This window comes from Haliotis rufescens, unplaced genomic scaffold, assembly GCF_023055435.1.
Source record: "Haliotis rufescens isolate VD_foot unplaced genomic scaffold, xgHalRufe1.0.p SCAF_11, whole genome shotgun sequence".
NCBI lineage: Eukaryota > Metazoa > Mollusca > Gastropoda > Lepetellida > Haliotidae > Haliotis > Haliotis rufescens.
In genome coordinates, this window is record NW_025963791.1 from 13197416 (window position 1) to 13218881 (window position 21466).

The 21466-nt window shown below is 42.1% G+C and overlaps 1 protein-coding gene across 1 annotated transcript; it reads left to right on the forward strand.

Moving 5' to 3' along the window:
- Positions 1-1639: 1639 nt before the first annotated feature.
- Positions 1640-21189, forward strand: LOC124141129. The gene is made up of 5 exons (XM_046509031.2): positions 1640-1786; positions 5325-5619; positions 9876-9937; positions 12230-12355; positions 19376-21189. Exons 1-5 carry the CDS (start codon positions 1745-1747, stop codon positions 20510-20512), a joined length of 1662 nt encoding a protein of 553 aa, XP_046364987.2. The 5' UTR covers positions 1640-1744; the 3' UTR covers positions 20513-21189.
- Positions 21190-21466: the final 277 nt, after the last annotated feature.

Genomic DNA, 21466 nt, shown 5'->3' on the forward strand with positions numbered 1-21466 from the left:
AAAACCACGAGTATTTTGGAGTGCAGGTTCCTAAGGCCCCACAATTCACAATGCGTGTCACTTATTTGTGCTTCAGTATTTGATGGTTCGAACCCCAGATACTGCCTGCTTAATATTCTTGGAAAACATTAACTGTTGGCAGGTTTTAATTATTAAAGTGGTTATCGTCACTTTTAACTTATAAGCCGCCGTATAACTGAAACATTGTCAAAACCGTTGTGTTTGCTTTAACACCTTTGCGAACAGTATTTCAGTTATGTCCGGGCGTGGCAGAATGGTGTGGAAAGAAAGCCCGAGGTGATGCAGGCCTTAGATGTTTACCACTGTGTTGAAATCAAAGAGTCCGGGTATGGTGCTGACGTGTCAAGAATCTTACTTTGGGCGAATATGGGTTCGAACCCACGAGCATATGTACTGTGTAACCTTCCAACTAGATATACACAGCCTCGTGCATAGTAAAAATATTGTTGTGAGCTTGACGCCGGTTTAACGCCGCCTTTAGCAATGTTCCGGCAACATCAAGGCTGGGTACACCAGAAATGGGCTTCACACATTGTACCCACGTGGGGAATCGAACCCGAGTCTTCGTGATGAACAAACAATTTAACCACTATTAAACTGTGAAGTTGTCCCGCGCCCAAAGTTTGATACAAGTATGACTTTGATTTTATTTCTCTTTTATGGATAATCTTAACTTGCATTACAGTGTAGATCTTGGGGCAAGAACACACATGATATTTATAGTTTTAATCTCAACATGTATTACGTTCTAGATCTTCGTGACGAGCGAACACTTTAACCACTAAGCTATATATTCCCACGGCACAGACCTTTTGTAAGGAGTGATGGGAGAATATCTGAAGGTTTAATTATAAATGAGATCACATGACTGTTTGGCACTCCCTTCAAATCATACGTTAAATTGTGTTCATGGTTCCGGATAAGAAACTGAATATTGTACACGAGTAAACAAGCTCATGTTATTTTATACCCCCATGTTATAGGACCCTGGTATCTTGAATAAAAACAATAAGTAGAGTAAGTAAATACACTAAAGCGGAGCGTTATTACATCTTCAGTAGAACAGTAGCCATCCCGTGTCGTCTTCACTGAAGCCCGTTCTTTTCTTATCAGATCATGAATGAAACATAGCGCCACTTTATTACCTCAATCTCTAGCACATATATACTCGGATTAATAGTCTGGTCGTTACTAAACCAATATATCTTTATATAATTAAATATTTCATATTATTTATAGTAGGACAAGAATACCGAGAAGGTGGCACGCGAGTATTCGACGCTGTGAAACCTGATATTGATCAACATTCACCGACAGTTTCCATGTTATGAGACATAGTTTTCTGCCATTTGTAATATATTCAGTTTGTGTATATTCATAAGGACCTATCATAATCTCAAGGACAGGTTTGACTCTATGTGTGTGTACTGTATGGACAAATCATTTCCTTCGATTGTAAGCTCTTGGTTGAAGTATAAAGTTCTTTGGCTTGTACTGTTATGATGAGACTGCAGGCGATCAGGAGACAATGAAAGAGGCTTAACGAATGTTGGCGGATCAGCTACTCGCGCGTCGGTTGGTCACGGGCTCCCCGTGACAGTGACGGTGTAGGGGGACTCAGGTAGGTCCACAGCGTCTGGGAAGACAGGTGACATGATTTCCTTCAGTAAAAAGACGCTTAACATGTCTGGGGAGCTCAGGTGTGCGTGGATCGTGTTTGGGGATGCGACAAAGGAACACTAGTGGTACGGCGACTGAGAAACATGTAAGTGTTAGCGGGAGTTTGATATTTGATCAAAAAGACTATTACATGACTTGGATTTAATGATTTCATTTAACCTCTTTAAACAAATAAACTGTATGTTATTGAGCTCGGTAGAGTGACTAGACAGTGGTATATATTTGTATTAGCAATCGTAAAGTAGACACGTTGAGATTTATGGGTATCTGTGACAAGACCTTTGTCTTACTCAAAGTTCAATGTTTGCTCATGACATTTACTTCTGAAATTTCGCTGATGATGTTTGTATTATCAATTTCAGGTGATGTTTTTGTCTTCTTGTTGTTTCGTATGTTTGTTTCACGTCAATTCTAATTGAAGCTATTTGTGACGTTGTTAAAGAATCAAACTAACATATACCCATTCGTAGTATCACTTGATCGGTCACCAACACGTCCTCAGTTGTTCTTTTAGTATACAACATGAGAGTTTGGCTTAACGGCGTTTTAAACAGTATTTCAGTTGTATGTCAGCTTAATGTCCGAGGATCGCCTGAAGTGAAGCTTCAAACCTTGAAACATAATCGGGACTCACTGGGATTCGAACCAACGATCATAGGTTTCTGTCACGCCTATACGAACACGTCCACGTGATGTTTGTGTGAAGGGCGTCAGTATTAATGACATTAACCTTCTTTGTTTAAGTCAACGATGTTAATCCGAGTAATGCATATATCTAACATAAACACACAAACACTACTCAAAGAAACAACACAACACGCTTCAGCCTACACACATCATAAAGTCTTAGGTCTCTTAATGATCGAGTCATTCATTTATCCTGTCACATCCTCTTTCTTTTCAACTGAAAACTTCGCTTATCTGTTTCGGCCAATAATCAAGAGTGGCTATTTTCATGCATTGACGTTGTTTATTTATATAAATTTACTAATAATATTGATTTTGTAAACAAATAAAATAAATAAATTATTATGAAGAAACACGTTTCCTTCTAATAATGTGTTGTCTCATAAAATTATTAATGGAAGTAAAATTTATCAAATATTGAAATCATCAAATAAAGGGGTTTGTTTTGAGAAGTTTCGAATCCAGACAAAAAGTCAAATAGTTATATATTTTGATTTTTATTAAACTTATTTGCGTATCCCTTTATTTGTTTATGTATATCTCAAATATGTTAAGAAGATTAACTCAAATGTTTGATTTTCAGTCAGCTTCTTCTCACATGGCCTCTCAAATATCTTCTTATCCGACAATATGCCAGGGAGAAGGTAGCAACATTAGAGAACACAATGCATTGACACCACTGTAGGGCAGAGGTGAGGGGAGGTGGAATTGAAGGTGAAATTAGTTTTTCAAGATCGTTTCGCTTACATAACGATTTGTGTGTGCGTGTGGCTGCTTGTACTAGTCGGGTGAGGTGGGTGAAATGGAGTTTAACGTCGTGTTATTGAACTTATATAGTCACGACTTTGTGTGGATGCTTGTACTAGTCCGGACTAATGCCGATATAATACTTCTAGCCCACTGGGATATCACGCCGCAGTTTAACATGAAAATCCCATTCAGACACATTACACTAACTCGGAGCCGACCAGTCCTTGTTTTAGACCCTTAAAGCCGAGCGCCAGGATTGATAACACCAAGTACCATCTTTTAACGTCTTTTGGTATGACGGGGCCGGGGATCGAACCACGACCTTCCGCTCTCCTGGCAGAGGCTCAATCCACTAAACCACTGAGGCGGTTTGTACAAGTCCGGAATTATGCAAGTTTTATAATGCTTGCTCACTGACATACCATGGCAGTACCATCTTTTAGACCCGTGTTTATCCAGGTTAGAATGGGTCTTCAGCAACCCATTCTTGTCGTAAAAGGAAACTGTGCTTGTCGTAAGAGGCGACTAACGGGATCGTTTCAGATGTTTCATACACTAGACAACTAGTTCAGACCCCTTAATCTAGACGATCTATTTACAACATCCATAACTTCATTGTGAGTGACGGTGTCCGGATTGACGAGGTTTCACTATATGAGAAGATATGGATTCCGCGCGTATAGACCACATCGCGCATATATATATATATATATATATATATATATATATATATATATATATATATATATATATATATATATATATATATATGAGAGTTGGTAGACAGGTAACTATAAGCTGGTTCAAACAGAGCTCGTCAGTGGTCATTCAACGGGTAAGTAAATAAAAATTGTCAATACAAAAGAAGAAATAGCCTAGATTTTCGGCCGACACAGATTCCACTTGGTGTAAAGGGCAAATAGCTGTGGAAATCAAAGAATGGACCACTGAAAATCAGTGATAACACCAGGTGTTCGCGAAAGGATAAGCATGTCCTGCTCTAATGGTAGCAACCACCATTCACACTATCTGCATAAAGAGGTAGGTATTTATTGCCTGACTCAACACAGCAGTACTCCTATCATGCGACGTCAGTCTGAAAACAAACCAGACAATCAAGTGATCAATGAACCAGAAATCCCAGTGACAGGAGAGTGCCATTCCTGATTTTGTTGAAACTAATAAACACGGTATGTTCATTTGGAATTGCGTCTGCTGTGTACAAGTGCAGACATTTTGAACTCATGTTTTGACGGTCAGGAATACTGATGTGCGGCGTTAAGCAAATAAGAAACATTTTTTTTATGCATTGTGTGAATGGTTGGTGCTAGCGGTAAGGAAGACCATGGATACCCTTTTCGCGAACACCTGGTGTCATCACTGATTTTCAGTGATCTGTTCATATATTTTTTCCTCGCTATTTGTCTTTATGGAATCTGTTACGTTGGAAATTTGATACTTATTATTCTATGGCGTTGACGCTTTATTAAACTATCTCATTGTGACTGAAAACGCACCTACCATCACGATGCACCACACCTTCATATATGACTGTACCATCCTGACTAAACTGACTGTCAATATTTTATTTTTATTTTTATATGATCAGAACAACGGTACACAATGACATCATATACGTGACAGATAGCCTGAGAATATAATGTTTGGTTTACGATCACGGAACACATTTTGTTTAAAGTTACGTGATTGTTACGCTTCAATAAATAACCAAAGTACCTTAAGGATAATCGTTAATCCAATGTTCAACTCCATGAAACCCGAATTCTCGTTACATTCATAAATAATCGCCTGTACAAATGATCCTGCCCGAAACTTCCACATGAAAACATGAAAACCCATTAGCATGAATATTTCATAGATGTTCTACGTTTACACAATCTCCATGCAACATTGTGCTTTACATTAATTAGATAGCCCGTAATCGATGCACCATACCAACCACTTTGGTCATATGGCACAATCAACAATAAAAATAGTAACGTGCAAGCTTTGTCCTCTTGTCATCAGGATCTGACCACCTGTTGCTCGCTGTCAAGTGCGTGTGACACGAGGTATACTCCAAGCTTCAGATTCATAGATTTGTGATGTGTGGCAACATTGGCCATTACTGGAACAGCTGAAGCTTTCAACAATATCCGGGATCAGTGTTGATATTCTAATTTCAGATGGGCTCTTTCCCAACTGAGAAGATGCGATTCCGGCCGTTAAGGACCCTTGAGTTGGTCCTCCTGATCCTTGTGTTGTGGGCCGCCTGCACCTTTCTGTTGTGGCGGGTGCGGGGCCCTTGCCCAGGACCAAGGGAACCTACCAACTGTGGGGAACTTGCAAGAATCGCCAAGCCCCTTCAACCAGCCCCGGAACCTTTGGACTCTACGTCCCACCCCACCCCCATCCACGCTAGCCCCACCCACGCCTTCTCCAACATCACCCCTGTCTACATCGTGGAGGAACATCACGAAGGTAGGTGGTTCGTTCAGGGAATTAAAGGGGCACTAAGCCTGGCACAAATGGTAGTCCGAGCAAATCTGATTCACGTCCTAAACATACCCTTTGTCAGTTCCTGAATCATTTTAGATTTCTCGTTTACGGTATATTATCACTAAAGTGACCATATACCGTTCTTTGCTCGATTATAATTCCAGTACTTTATTTTAAGACAGTTTAAAACTTGACCAATTGTTTCTTATTCGTGATAGAGGGTCAACTTCATATTTGACGAGGAAAGTTAATTCAAATCAAATGCATGTATGACGTATGTTGTATGCAGAGGGAGAGAATGAGCTTAGCTCCTCTTTGGGTAATATTTCAGTCACATAATGTCAGTTTACTGTGAGAATACCACACTAAAATGAAAGCGACAAAACCATCCCATCATCAACAGAAATTGAGATAGTGCCTCGGAGACTCCATTCTATTAGTGATTGCGAAGTTGCCGACAGGCGCACACACGTTTGCATCTGTGTGCACGTGCATCAAGTGCATGCTGTGAAATTTCATTGTGATTTGATGTTGCGTTAAGACGCAACACACCAGTTTTGTAAATGTTACACCGCAACGCCAGCTACATTCAAGTCGTCAGTTCCTTTACTTTTGTCGGTAGTATATCCACGCCGATATGTTTGCGCAAGGTACACGCTACCTAACCGGCGAAACCATTTGCATAATCATCAGAATCCGTTGTACGATTCCGACGGTGGCACCCGTCTCAAACACATGCAAAGGCAAGTCAAGTGATGATGTGAACATATGGTACAAGTCTGAATAGGGAATTCAATCGGACATTATGTTTGGTCCATTATGAGTCAAATTTTGAAATGTCTGTCATAACACGTTTTGAAAGCTTTACTAAGATTTAATGCTGAAATATGTAATGCTGATTAAATAACGTTTGACCAGGGAGACCATACAATGTATATAGACTTCCTCGTTTGACCAAGAATAGTGTGACGATCTTTGGAATCTGGATAGAAAGAGTATCTTGTTTGTTCCTGAAAAGTTGGGAAATGTAGACACCAAAGTCATAATCGGAACAAATCTTGGATAATAAACAACCCTCCATACCCGTGCACGTGAGTTTCTCTACAGTGGTAAGACCTGCATCACTTAGGGCTTTCCTCCCACGTAAAGGTAACAGGCTATTATATAACTGGAATAATGGTAAAGCGGCGTCAAACCCAACTCAATCACTCACAATAGCGGAGCCTTAGGTCACCGGGCTACCCGACACATTCACATTGCAAAATCTTTTGTCTTGTGGTTTTATCAAGTAAACTGAAACACCTGGTTTTCACATAGTTGATTACACAGGCGCTTGTTGCATGCACGTGTTTTTAAGATTACATCCTATGTAGTCCTGCGTATTACTTTAGCAAGAGACTTGTGAACATCCGGATTAGAACTGGTGTTTAGCAACCCATGCTTGTTGTCAGAGGCGACTTACTCGATCAAGAGGTGAGGCTCGCCGACTTGGTTTATGCATGTCGCTGTATCCAATTGCATAGATCGAAGTTAATGATTATTTTCAGACCGCCGTCATATAGCTGGAGTATTGCTGGGTTCGGCGGTAAACGACAAACAAACAAACAAAAGATATTCTGATTTTGAAGCCAACAATTCCATCAAAGAATCCAATATAAATTCTCATCATTGAATTCCAAAAATAATTCTGATTTTTAATTCTCAATTTGAGGCGTTAAACAACAAACAGGTTCTACACATGCTATCCCAATACTACTAAAAATAATCATATATTTTCAATTTGATAAGCTTCAAATATGAAACCAAGCTAAAATATTTCTCTGATTATTTCAGCAACCATGTAGTGTTAAACCTCGGTGTTCCTGGCCACACTGAACATAATCATCCCCGAGGCAATGTCATTCAAAGGGACAATATCATTATCCATTATCATTTTACCGCCAGTCACTTCGCGTTTCATTAAATTAATCTTGCTAGAAATAAGATATTTGCCTTTCTTTAGCTTTGAAGATAGAGTCAACTAAACTTAGAAATGAGACAGTAACTATGATTGTAATATTACCTTTATTTCCGAGTTTAATATCATTATGAGGCCTTGTCATCTATCATCCCTGTTCTAAGAGACAAATTTTTATTTATTTATTTATTTATTTATTTATTTATTTATTTATTTATTTATTTATTTATTTATTTATTTATTTATTTATTTATTTATCTATCTATCTATTTATTTATTTATTTATTTATTTATTTATTGTGCGCCTGCAATTTGAACATCCTGCGACAGCTAGAAGATCACTCTCCACTCGGTCAACGAGACCGCGACAAAATCAACAGATGGTTTGCATGTGTCAATTATTTAGATCACCTGGCGCTCACTTAGTCAGATTGCTGTGGCAATCAGGTTGCAGTGTCTCATTCACCTGTACGCGTATCAGTAGTAATAAAGAGATTCTGAGCATTTAATTTACTTCCATGTAGTGTAAGGTAGCTTTATGAGTGTTTTGTCTGAACTGGATTGTCCGGCCCATCACACGATTGTCTGGTCTGGACTCGAAAGTTAACATGCTGTCGTCATGTGGCAGGAGTACTTCATGCGGCGTCAGGCAACAAACAAACACTTCATAATTATGCTTGTTTGTTTGTTTGTTTGTTTGTTTAACGCCGCACTCTGCAATATTCCAGCTATATGACGGCGGTCTGTAAATAATCGAGTCTGGACCAGGCAATCCAGTGATTGACATTATGAGCATCGATCCACGCAATTGGGATACGATGACATGCATCAACCAAGTCAGCGAGCCTGACCACCCGATCCCGTTAGTCGCCTCTTACGACAAGCATAGTCGCCCTTTACGTCAAGCATGGTTTGCTGAAGACCTATTCTACCCCGGGGTTTCACGGGTCTCATAGTTATGCAAATTGGTTATTTTCACGAGCTACCAGTAGGGCAGTACAGGAATAATTCCATCATCAGTGACCGGAATGATGTCTGATGCAATTCTCTGTTTTGACTTGTATCAAAATTATGCTTCCGTATTTATTAATGTGAACAACTGACTTGAATTTGCATGGGATTGTGACAAGTGCCACCTGTGTCGCAGGATACGCTTACCTCTACGCAAACACCTAGCATCATCACTACTTGATAGAGATTCATAAACACATGCTTATGTTAAAGTCGGAATTGAGCAATAAACTTTGCTTTCAGCAGTGATTTCTTATGATTACTGGAATGGTTTTGTCGCTTTTATTTGTTTGGAAAATGCTTAAGTTTATCTGTCACTGCTAGTGTTTGCTATGTTTGCATTCATGTTTTATGTTTGAATGTTCTGTGTTAGTATAATTATATATTATGTTCTGCTGTTTTCTGACTTGGAAGGAATAGCTGATATTGGTGTCGATAACGTGGATGTTATAGCTGATATAGGTGTCGGAAACGTGGATGTTATAGCTGATATTGGTGTGGGAAACGTGGATGTTATAGCTGATATTGGTGTGGGAAAATGGGATGTTTTAGTTAATATAGGTTTCGGAAACGTGGATGTTATAGCTGATATTGGTGTCGGACACGTGGATGTTATAGTTGATATAGGTGTCGGAAACTGGGATGTTATAGCTGATATAGGTGTCGGAAACGTGGATGTTATAGCTGATTTTGGTGTGGGAAACTGGGATGTTTTAGTTAATATAGGTGTCGGAAACGTGGATGTTATAGTTGATATTGGTGTCGGAAACTTGGGTGTTATAGAACAGGTAGGTTTCAAGCTGAGATGTCCAAATTATTTATCAAAGAAGAAACGCTTACGATGTATTGAGCCATGCCGAAACACGCTGGAATCAAGTTTACTGTTATAGATTTGTAATCTACCAAAAGGTTAGCATAAACAAGATCCACCCTCCTTACCCTGTGAGTTTTGAGACAAAATGCCATCAGAAAAGAACTTTAACTGACCAATATATATATATACGATGTTAGAGTCTTCTTTGTCTGGTAGCCTGAAGCGGAAGATGCCGGCGGGGCGTGCCTCCTTTTGTCGCTGTCACCTGCTGTCATCGCTGGTCTTCAGTTTTCATCACCTTTTTACAGTTTTCATCACCTAGTTTGCCTTTTCGCCAGTGGAGACTGTTTCGGCAGCTGGTCGTGGCGTGGCTGGTTGTGCTCCTGAGTTGATATTTTGCATTTATTTGTATCCACCAAACCTAATCTACCTTCTTTCCGCGTGTTCTGTTCTCAGTGTTGAAGTACTGGTACAGCGCAGCCAACAAAGGGCTCATACCAAAAGGGGGCAACGTTGTGGTGAGTACATACGTCATCGTCTCCAGATTGCTATCGTTGATGTCAGTGTCAGTACTGTTTCACAGTTCAACAATATTCCAGCAATATGACGGAGGGGAATATATGCAAGTTAGCTTCACACAATTTACCCATGTGGGGAATCGAAACCATCAGATGAACAAACGAACGCTTTAAACACTAGCTACCCATCGCTCTTCCAGTTGATGTCATTAGATGACACTGACCTCATTCCTTTGTTAGGTTGCCATGTCAATATATGAAGGGCTTGGTATTATCAAGCTCTGTTTGGCCTACTGAAAATGTCAAACTCTAAACTTTAGTGTGCTTCTTTGGAAATATTGTCATGAAAATAACTTTAGTGAATGAGTGAGTATGGTTTTACGCCGCTTTTAGCAATATTCCAGCAATATCACGGCGCTGACTTTGTATGTCCTAAACAGTGCACTGATCATCAGACACAAGGATACTTTTGAATGTCTTGTAGCCAAAAATTGTCTATTGGCATCATGGATTGTAGTTTTATTAACTCAGTGTGCAAGACCAAACAAAATTTCATTAGACTACAGCAATGGCCAAGTGACTGAAGTCTCAGACTGATTGCTTGCTATTTGACCCATGAAGATCCGGGTTAGAATAGGTCTTCAGAAACACACGCTTGACTTAAAAGGCAGCTATGTTTGTCAAAAGAGGCGACTTAACGAGATTGGGTGGTCAGACTCGCTGACTTGGTTGATCCATGTCATCGTATCCCATTCGCGAAGATCGATGTTCATGATGTCAATCACTGGATTGTCTGGTCCACACTCGATTGTTTACAGACCGCTGTCATATAGCTGGAATATTGCTGAGTGCGGCGTTATACTACCAACCATCCAACCTTATCACTCCCTGTCTTTCACAAGTCTCACCCAGACCCGAGGGCATCCAGTTTAGGATTGGACCCCGCAGTCCTCGTTGGTCATTGAGGCGACTTGTTTTATCGTAATAATACTCACTTGTGTACATAGTAAATGACGAAAATGTGTGTGTGTGTGTGTGTGTGTGTGTGTGTGTGTGTGTGTGTGTGTGTGTGTGTGTGTGTGTGTGTTTTATGTGTTAATAATGCACCCATCTAAATAAATACCAGCACAATGCATTTGCTCAGAATATCAGAGATTTTTTAAACCCATATCTTGTTTAGTCAAGACTTATTTATTTTGCGTAAAACTGTTTGGGCTGGCAAGGTCATTGTAGGGGAATGAAAACTAGTTTTAAATTGCAGGATGTTTACTGTTTGTGTAGTAACATCTAAAGAGGTTATTTTCTATGACAGGCGATTTGCGATATAAGATGCATGGGATCAATACTTTTGCTCAATGTTAACAGTTGTCAATTTTTGTTGAAATCAAGTTGCTGAGTTGAAAGTTTTCATTGTTCAAATCCAGAGGAAGCGTGTTTGGAATGAAATTATATTTTCTTAGTGCTCCCGCGAGAAAAAAATACATAAACCAAAAAAAATCAAACGTAGCACATAATACTTCTGTTGTGCCTGTGTGTGTGTGTCTGTGTGTGCGTCTGTGTGTGTGTGTGTGTGTGTGTGTGTGTGTGTTAGTGTTAGTGTGTGTGTATGTGTCTGTTAGTGTGTGTGTGTTTGTGTGTCTGTTAGTGTGTGTGTGTCTGTTAGTGTGTGTGTGTGTGTTAGTGTGTGTGTCTCTGTTAGTGTGTGTGTGTGTGTGTGTGTGTGTTAGTGTTAGTGTGTGTGTATGTGTCTGTTAGTGTGTGTGTGTTTGTGTGTCTGTTAGTGTGTCTGTTAGTGTGTGTGTGTGTGTGTTAGTGTGTGTGTCTCTGTTAGTGTGTGTGTGTGTGTGTGTGTGTGTGTGTGTGTGTGTGTGTGTGTGTGTGTGTGTGTGTGTGTGTGTGTGTGTGTGTGTGTGTATTTTATGTGTTAATAATGCACCCATCTAAATAAATACTAGCACAATGCATTTGCTCTGAGAATATCAGAGATTTTTTAAATCTTCGCATGTAATTTCTGGAGGAAATAAAGAAATTCATTCATTCATTCTGGTTCAGTCTCTCGTATTCACGCTATTGTTATATCTATGGCGTTACACAAAAACAAGATTTTTCCCAATTAACAGGGGATGTGACGGCTCAGATGGTTATAAGTATGCATGTAAGACACACATGATATACGAGATGTGTCTCCGCCATTAACCGTATCTTGAACGTATATATGGAAGATAAGTATCAGTATTGATCTGAGGCACGCAAGACGCCGTCCATAGCTGAGTAGACGTGATTGTATTGTAGCTGCATATCGACGGACACTCCGACGGCGCCACTCCATTCGAGTGGAACATCATCCCGCTTTTCCGTCATCCTAGGAACAGCGAGGAGATCACTGACATGATGCAGCAGAATGATGTCTTCATGGTCGTAAGTATAAAGGGCCATTGACTTCGCACACGCAAACGCACACGCACACGCACACGCAGAGGCTCAAACATGATGCAGCAGAATGATGTCTTCATGGTCGTAGGTATAAAGTGCCGTTGACTTCGCACAAGCTCATGCACACGCGCGCACACACATTAATATGATTCGGCAGAATGATGTCTTCAGTATAAAACTGAAGTGGTCGTAAGTATAAAACGCCGTTGTCTTCGCATACACACACATGCACGCACACGCACACGCACACGCACAGAGGCCAAGTAAACAGCCCGGCAGAAGAGAGTATTCACCCATGTTTGATGGTGACTACAAATTAAGCAAACAAGAAATGTTATTCGATAGTGATGTATTTGATACGGGTATCATGGTTGTGTTGGGACTGTTTTCAGCCTAGTAACCTAGTAATTTTGATAACGTTTCTAATGTTTTGATCAAATCTAAAAACAACCCACTATATGAATTCCTAGTTCATTTTTCTGTTCGTCCTCTTTGAATGTTTAGGAACAATAATCTCTCAACAAGATTGCCACCATCAATATAACAACAATCATCATACACACATATCCGTTTGTGTAGCCTGTATCACATTCATGATTTGAAACATTAGGCGTTATTACAGTGATGGTGATTGGAACACAACACTGACCATACCGTCAGCATCTGAACATAAAACGTCCAACTAGGCGGCGACGCTAATCGCCTACAGCAGGGGGCTTGGACACGATACGACAAAGTATGACATATTTACATATGTAGTTAACATAAATCACGAAGAGATGAATTCTGTCACAAATACAAATGTGCTATTAAAAAAATATGTTCAAAACCGATAAGCGTCGGTATATACAAGGATAGTGACATAAAAATGGAAAACAATTAAAAGAAGATAGCATTATGGAATGAACTGTCAGATCCATGATTGTGATGATGGTGTTGGTGATGATGGTGATGGTGATGGTGATGGTGATGGTGATGGTGCGGGTGGGGGTGGTTGGTGATAGTGATGGTGGTGGTGATGGTGATGGTGGTTATCGTGATGGTGGTGGTGATGGTGATGGTGGTGGTGATAGTGATGGTGGTGATGGTGGTGATGGTGATGGTGATGGTGATGGTGGTGGTGATGACAGTGATGGTGGTGGTGATGATGGTGGTGATGATGATAGTGATGGTGGTGGTGATGATGATGATGGTGATGGTGATGGTGATGGTGGTGGTGGTGATGGTGATGGTGGTGGTGATGGTGGTGGTGATGGTGGTGGTGATGATGGTGGTGATGGTGGTGGTGATGGTGGTGGTGATGGTGATGGTGATGGTGGTGGTGATGATGGTGGTGATGGTGGTGGTGATGGTGGTGGTGATGGTGGTGGTGATGGTGATGGTGATGGTGGTGGTGATGATGGTGGTGATGGTGGTGGTGATGGTGGTGGTGATGGTGGTGGTGATGATGGTGGTGATGGTGGTGGTGATGGTGGTGGTGATGGTGATGGTGATGGTGGTGGTGATGACAGTGATGGTGGTGATGGTGGTGGTGGTGATGGTGATGGTGATGGTGGTGATGGTGGTGATGGTGATGGTGATGGTGATGGTGGTGATGGTGGTGATGGTGATGGTGATGGTGATGGTGATGGTGGTGATGGTGATGGTGGTGGTGATGACAGTGATGGTGGTGATGGTGGTGGTGGTGATGGTGGTGATGGTGATGGTGGTGATGGTGATGGTGATGGTGATGGTGGTGATGGTGGTGGTGATGACAGTGATGGTGGTGATGGTGATGGTGGTGGTGATGACAGTGATGGTGGTGATGGTGATGGTGGTGATGGTGGTGATGGTGATGGTGGTGATGGTGATGGTGATGGTGATGGTGGTGATGGTGGTGGTGATGACAGTGATGGTGGTGATGGTGATGGTGGTGATGGTGGTGGTGGTGATGGTGGTGGTGATGACAGTGATGGTGGTGATGGTGATGGTGGTGATGGTGATGGTGGTGATGGTGGTGGTGATGACAGTGATGGTGGTGATGGTGATGGTGGTGATGGTGGTGATGGTGATGACAGTGATGGTGGTGATGGTGATGGTGGTGGTGATGACAGTGATGGTGGTGATGGTGGTGGTGGTGATGGTGATGGTGGTTATCGTGATGGTGATGGTGGTTATCGTGATGGTGGTGGTGATGGTGGTGGTGATGATGGTGGTGATGGGGATGGTGGTGGTGATGGTGATGGGTGTGGTGATGGTGGTGATGGTGATGGTGGTGATGGTGGTGATGGTGATGGTGATGTTGATGGTGATGGTGGTGATGGTGATGGTGGTTATCGTGATGGTGGTGGTGATGGTGGTGGTGATGATGGTGGTGATGGGGATGGTGGTGGTGATGGTGATGGGTGTGGTGATGGTGGTGATGGTGGTGATGGTGGTGATGGTGATGGTGATGGTGGTGATGGTGATGGTGGTGGTGATGTTGATGGTGATGGTGGTGATGGTGATGGTGGTTATCGTGATGGTGGTGGTGATGGTGGTGGTGATGGTGGTGGTGATGTTGATGGTGATGGTGGTGATGGTGATGGTGGTTATCGTGATGGTGATGGTGATGGTGATGGTGGTGGTGATGGTGGTGGTGATGATGGTGGTGATGGTGGTGGTGATGTTGATGGTGATGGTGGTGATGGTGATGGTGGTTATCGTGATGGTGATGGTGATGGTGATGGTGGTGGTGATGGTGGTGGTGATGGTGATGGGTGTGGTGATGGTGGTGATGGTGATGGGTGTGGTGATGGTGGTGGTGATGATGGTGGTGATGGTGGTGGTGATGGTGATGGTGATGGGTGTGGTGATGGTGGTGGTGGTGATGGTGGTGGTGATGGGTGTGGTGATGGTGGTGGTGGTGATGGTGGTGGTGATGGTGATGGTGATGGGTGTGGTGATGGTGGTGGTGGTGATGGTGATGGTGATGGGTGTGGTGATGGTGGTGGTGGTGATGGTGGTGGTGATGGTGATGGGTGTGGTGATGGTGGTGGTGGTGATGGTGGTGGTGATGGTGATGATGGTGGTGATGGGGATGGCTGTGATGGTGGTGATGGTGGTGGTGATGTTGATGGTGATGGTGGTGATGGTGATGGTGGTTATCGTGATGGTGATGGTGATGGTGATGGTGGTGGTGATGGTGGTGGTGATGGTGATGGGTGTGGTGATGGTGGTGATGGTGATGGGTGTGGTGATGGTGGTGGTGATGATGGTGGTGATGGTGGTGGTGATGGTGATGGTGATGGGTGTGGTGATGGTGGTGGTGGTGATGGTGGTGGTGATGGGTGTGGTGATGGTGGTGGTGGTGATGGTGGTGGTGATGGTGATGGTGATGGGTGTGGTGATGGTGGTGGTGGTGATGGTGATGGTGATGGGTGTGGTGATGGTGGTGGTGGTGATGGTGATGGTGATGGGTGTGGTGATGGTGGTGATGGTGGTGGTGATGGTGATGGGTGTGGTGATGGTGGTGGTGGTGATGGTGATGGTGATGGGTGTGGTGATGGTGATGGTGGTGATGGTGGTGGTGATGGTGATGGGTGTGGTGATGGTGGTGGTGGTGATGGTGGTGGTGATGGTGATGATGGTGGTGATGGGGATGGCTGTGATGGTGGTGATGGTGGTGATGGTGGTGGTGATGGTGATGGGGTGCTGGTCGTCGTTGTGGTGGTGGTTGTGGTGAAAAGGGGTTTAACTTGTCGTTATTGCATTTACATGGGGACGTGTGTGTGTGTGTGTGTGTGCGTGAGTGCGTTCGCGCGTGCGTGCGTGAGGATGCTTGTATTAATACAGACTAATGCCGTTTTTATAGTGTAAGCCCACTATAAGTTTGAGGTTTCTTAAGGCTACCGACCTAGACAAAGTATACTTCGAGTCTACCAATCTTTGTCTTATCCCCTTAGTACCGATCGGCGGCCAGGGAAACAACAAATACCATCTTTTAACGTCTATTGCTCTAAAGCTTCTCTGACTTTTTGACCAGTCCTCGTATACATGTAACAGGAATGTTGTTCAAAGCGACGGTACACCCAACTCACTCACTTAGTCACCACAGCATAATGTGTTATGGGAACCCCCGTGAATTATATGTGTGCCTATCTGAATTCAAGATTTGCAATACATATACATTTCATTCATATTTATAGTCATCTAGAAACAGAAGATGAGTGGACTGTTAAACGGTTGGACGGACAGAGTTTTATGTCACTCCAACTGACTCCACAAACATGATTTTTATCCAATCTGGAAATTCTAAAACATTTATTCCTGGGAAGCAGCGGGATACCGTGCAACAAGAGTCGACAAGAGATTAAAACGAAAACATACCACCAGACACGACTCGCTTAAAGGGGCAGTATGCTCCGCTATGTGGTCATCTTCGATTATCCAGAGCATTATATCTCAATGGACCAATTTGCTAACATAGTTTCGTTTTGGGCCCGATTCCAACTGCACGCCGCTAAAAATGGTTCTCCAATCAAATTAGTCTCACGAGCGAGAGAAAGTATGTGGTAAACTGAAGATGGTGGTAGTGACGTCACTGCCGAAATGAAGTTTATGGTCGCGAATGGGTCCAGGGATTTCATCATAACGGATTAGGGACATAATACCGGGACAGTCCAGGATGGGATCTGGTTGCTATTTCCAGTCTGGAAATCAGTGTCATGTGTGATTCAGAGACGCTAAATGTATAAAAGGGTAATCAATACTATGACCTTTTTAGGAAGTCAGTGTCATGCCTGATTCTGAGACGCTATGTGTATAAAAGGGTAATCACTAATATAGCCTTGTTAGGAAATCAATAACGTGTGATACTGAGACACTGCGTGTGTAAAATGGTGATCAAGAACTGCTAGAATGAAATACATAATAAAACATGAGCTCGCAGACATTATGTGGGTTTAATTGACTGTAATAAAAAGCGATGATACCCATTAGCCCAAATCCAAACGCTCTTTATATCAGAAAAGGTCGCGGTAGACAACATCTAGTCTCTGAAAATGTTTTAAAGAAAAATCAGTTTTGAAATTATCTGAATAAAACATAATAAAAAGGAGACCAAAGACTCGCTTCATTTCCCGAGTAATCCCGACTTGCCAACTATTAGAACAGTATTTTATAGACGGTAATTATTTGAAACAAGTAATTATCCGCTACTGTTCACAACATTCAGATCTAAATGAAAAACGTAGAGGCATAACAGATATCCTTCTTCGCGAACACCTGGTGTCATCACTGATTTTCACATATAATTTTGCCTTTTACGCCCAATGCAATCTGTTTTGGCAGATACTCGAGACATTAATTATGTTCTCTGGCGTTGACATTTTACATAATACAGAGGAGAAAATGATATTTGAAAATCGGTGATGACACCGGGTACCTAGTGTATTAAAAGAGTCTTGTGGGGTCCTGCAGTTTACCCTTTTCGTAACCACCTAATGTCATCATTAATTGACGGTGATCCATTCTCCCTTATTTTTTCCGTTTACGCCCTGTGGAATCTGTTTCGGCAGATATTCGAGTTTGATTAATCTCAAACTAATTATATATTGGCCGATCTCAATATCGCTGTCGTTTTCAATAAATAGACCTCAAATTAACCTGATGTGTTACTATTATGGAAGCAAAAGTCAATTGGTTAAGAACAGGTTAATATGTTTTGTTAGGAAATCAGTGGGCGGTGTGTGTTAATATGGTTTGTTAGGAAATCAGTGGGCAGTATGTGGTAATATGACCTTGTTTGAAAATCAGTGGGCAATGTGTGTTAAATTACCTTGTTAGGAAAATCAGTTGGCGGTGTGTTTTGATCTGATTTTTAGGAAATCAGTGGATGGTATGTTTTAATGGCCTTGTTAAGAAATCAGTGGGCGGTGCGTGTTAATATGGCTTTGTTAAGAAATCACTGGGCGGTGTCTGTTAATATGGCCTTGTTAAGAAATCAGTGGGCGGTGTGTGTTAATAAGACCTTGTTAAGAAATCAGTGGACGGTGTGTTTAATCAGTGGGCCTTGCGTGTTAATATGGTTTGTTAGAAAATCAGTCGGCGGTGTGTGTTGATATGACCTTGTATGGAAATCAGTGAGCGCTGTGTGTTAATATGGCCCCGTTAAGAAATCAGTGGGTCTTGTGTGTTAATATGATTTGTTTAGGGAATCATGGGGCGATGTGTTTTGACAGGACCTTGTTTGGGTATTATGGTGAGGTGAGGTGAAACGGGGTTTAACGTGAAAAACAGTGTTCTTTTTGCTCCGTTCAACAGAAATATGTGAGGAAAAATATATTTAAAACTCATTTAATGTCGCTTTCAATATAAATAAATGATTTAAAATAGTGTAATTAAAACCTGCTGACGCCAAAACACAACGAATTAGGACAAAGCGCGTGAGGAATCAAACAAAACGAATGAAGTTGGAATTTAAATTTTATATATATTTTCGACCAACCGACCTGAATTTTGTGCCCAAATATCTGCAAACCCTAAAGAAGACTGTCAACAAGTACCACCTTTTAACGTCTTTAACGTGGTATGACGCGTTCTCCTTGGTATCGGGGTTGGGGATGAGGGAGAGGTTATTAATATGACCCTTTTATTGAGTGATAGAGTATGGTTTTACGCCGATTTTAGCAATATTCCAGCAATATCACGGCGGGGGATAGAAGAATGGGATTCACACATTGTACCATCTGGGGAATCGAACCCGGGCCTTCGGAGTGACGAGCGAACGCTTTGACCACTGAGCTACCCTACCGCCACAGCACTACCTGTTAAGAAACCAATAATCAATTTTTCCATAATATGACCTTTATCTGCAACCAATGTTCAATGTGTGTAAATATGGCCTTGATATCAATCCAATGTTCAGTGTGTGTAAATACGGCTTTGTTCTGAAATTAAAGTTGAATGTGTTTAAGTATTACCTTGATCTGAAACCAGCGGTGGTGTATGTAGCGTATAAGTGGCGTATTGGTCTTATGTTGCCAGGCAGCAGCGATGACAGGACTGATCACCCGCTACATATGGGTGTGGCCGCCCTGGGACACCAGCGACGGCGAGCATCCCGATCAGGTAGACTACCAGCGCATGGACGTCAGGGCCGGAACCACCTTCAAACTCGTCAACGGCAAGAAGGTTAAGGAACTCTGCGCATGCTTCTCAACGGGGCCCATAAAGAAGGAGAAGTACTGCGTCATGAACAATATCACCGTGGACTCTGAGGACGAGAGCGGGATCCCCATAGAGGAGTCGGCGTGTACGTTCCGGACGTCGGGGATCATTGAGATTGTCAGTGAGCGGAAAGCCATTTTGTTGATCAAGTCTGGCAAGTGGCTCACTCACAGTGACAACGTTATTCTCGACATTGACGAGGACTACTACGGCTGTGAGGCGGCGGTGTTGCCTCTTTATAACTCCGGACTGAAAGAATCTGAAATCAGAGACATCAGCATGTGGGTACAACTTCTCGTCTGCGCGCAGGGAACGACAGACGAGAGGTCGGTAGATAACTTCTTCAACTCCGTCCTCGAGTCTATCATAGACTTTAAACAACTGTGTCAGTCGGGATTAATGCAACGTGACGCATGCAACGATAAGGGGCTCAGAACAGCTTTCTGGAGTCGAGTCCCAGCGATGCTTAAAGATCTTCAAGGACGAATTCATGGGCATTTTTGTAGACGGAACCCTGATTTTATTTTGAAGATGATGTTGGCAAAACTGGTTACCTTCACAACGGATCAGCTCCGTTCATTGTCCCAAGTTGGTGTCTGCCTCAATATGTCCCCCAAAACGCTTGAGTTCAACCACAAGAACAACATGCGTATGTGCGACGGCTACAACCGCCCAAACGATACGATGGTGGTATTTCATACCCCGGATGTAGAGGAGATTGACGAGAGGACGGAGGCTATGGAGATGATTCTAGATGGGAGGAGGTTCGCTCCAAAGCTCGTTACAATATGTCGTTCTGTCCGGGACGGCTACACACCAAAGAAATACTTTCAGAAAATAGAAGGCGATGTGTTAAGCGTTTTGCAAAATTCGTTCTCGAAAATATCTGAAAATTTTATATTATATGATTCTGATTTGTTAGGTGGTCCAACGGGATGGTACGGGAGGCATTGAATATCATGTGTAGAGTGTTAAAAGTTACCTGTAACGATTCACCGAATTGCCATTGAATCCTGTGTAGCGATATTAGTATCGCATAGTGGGGCTATGATTTTGTGAACTTCGGAAAACACGTTATGTGATATGAAAATGAAATGCAAAATTATGTTGTTCAAACGGTGAACAAATGTTCTCAAGTCATAACTGTTTAACGTTCATTGAACATGTTGAGGTTGGTTTTCTTTTGGCCTTATCTTTGATGCAGATATTTAACCGTATGACATCACGTCCTAGCTGTATGTCAGTGCATATTGTAGTGTATAGGGTATCGTTACAGTCCTAGGATATATGTATTTCAATATTGTCAATATATTACTTAGAACATTTTAAAGAAATAGCTTCGTTTTTCAAAGGAAAATGTATGTGAGTATTTGTGGTCGTGAAAGGGGGTTTGGTTTGTGAATGTCCACAGTTAAATGTCATACGATTGTGGTGCAAATATGTCGTCAGTGACGTATGTCACGCCATGATGTATGTTTATAGGGTAATTTGCCTTAAAGATAACCTTGAGTGAGTGCGTGAATGTAGACAGCAATGTTCCAGCTTTATCAGCGCGAGCTGTTACAATCTCATTAAAATCAGATCTTAGTTCTCGCTACCGCTAAACAAAGATCTGAGGACATCTCATTACGGGTCACGTCAGGCCGACCTTGCGCGAACTTTGACCGACCAATGGAATGACCAATCAGGAGGCAGCTTTCTCGTGCTTTACGGCACAATTTCAAATTAGCGACTACGCTTCGAAACATAGTTTGACAAATTACAAATTTGAAACCTGAACAAAAAAAACATTCTGGAATGTCTAATAGATGGTCCAGATTGTAAGGATTCACTCCTTAAACCCGTAACTATTGTTCGGAATACCCCGTGTTAAAGTTTTCGAGATTGCATGATAGAAATCACATTCCG

Coding starts and splice junctions, on each gene's coding strand:
- LOC124141129 (XM_046509031.2), top strand. CDS start 1,745: ATGCGACAAAGGAACACTAGTGGTACGGCGACTGAGAAACAT. Junction 9,938..12,229: donor CAAAAGGGGGCAACGTTGTG/GTGAGTACATAC, acceptor ATTGTATTGTAG/CTGCATATCGACGGACACTC. Junction 12,356..19,375: donor AGAATGATGTCTTCATGGTC/GTAAGTATAAAG, acceptor TTATGTTGCCAG/GCAGCAGCGATGACAGGACT.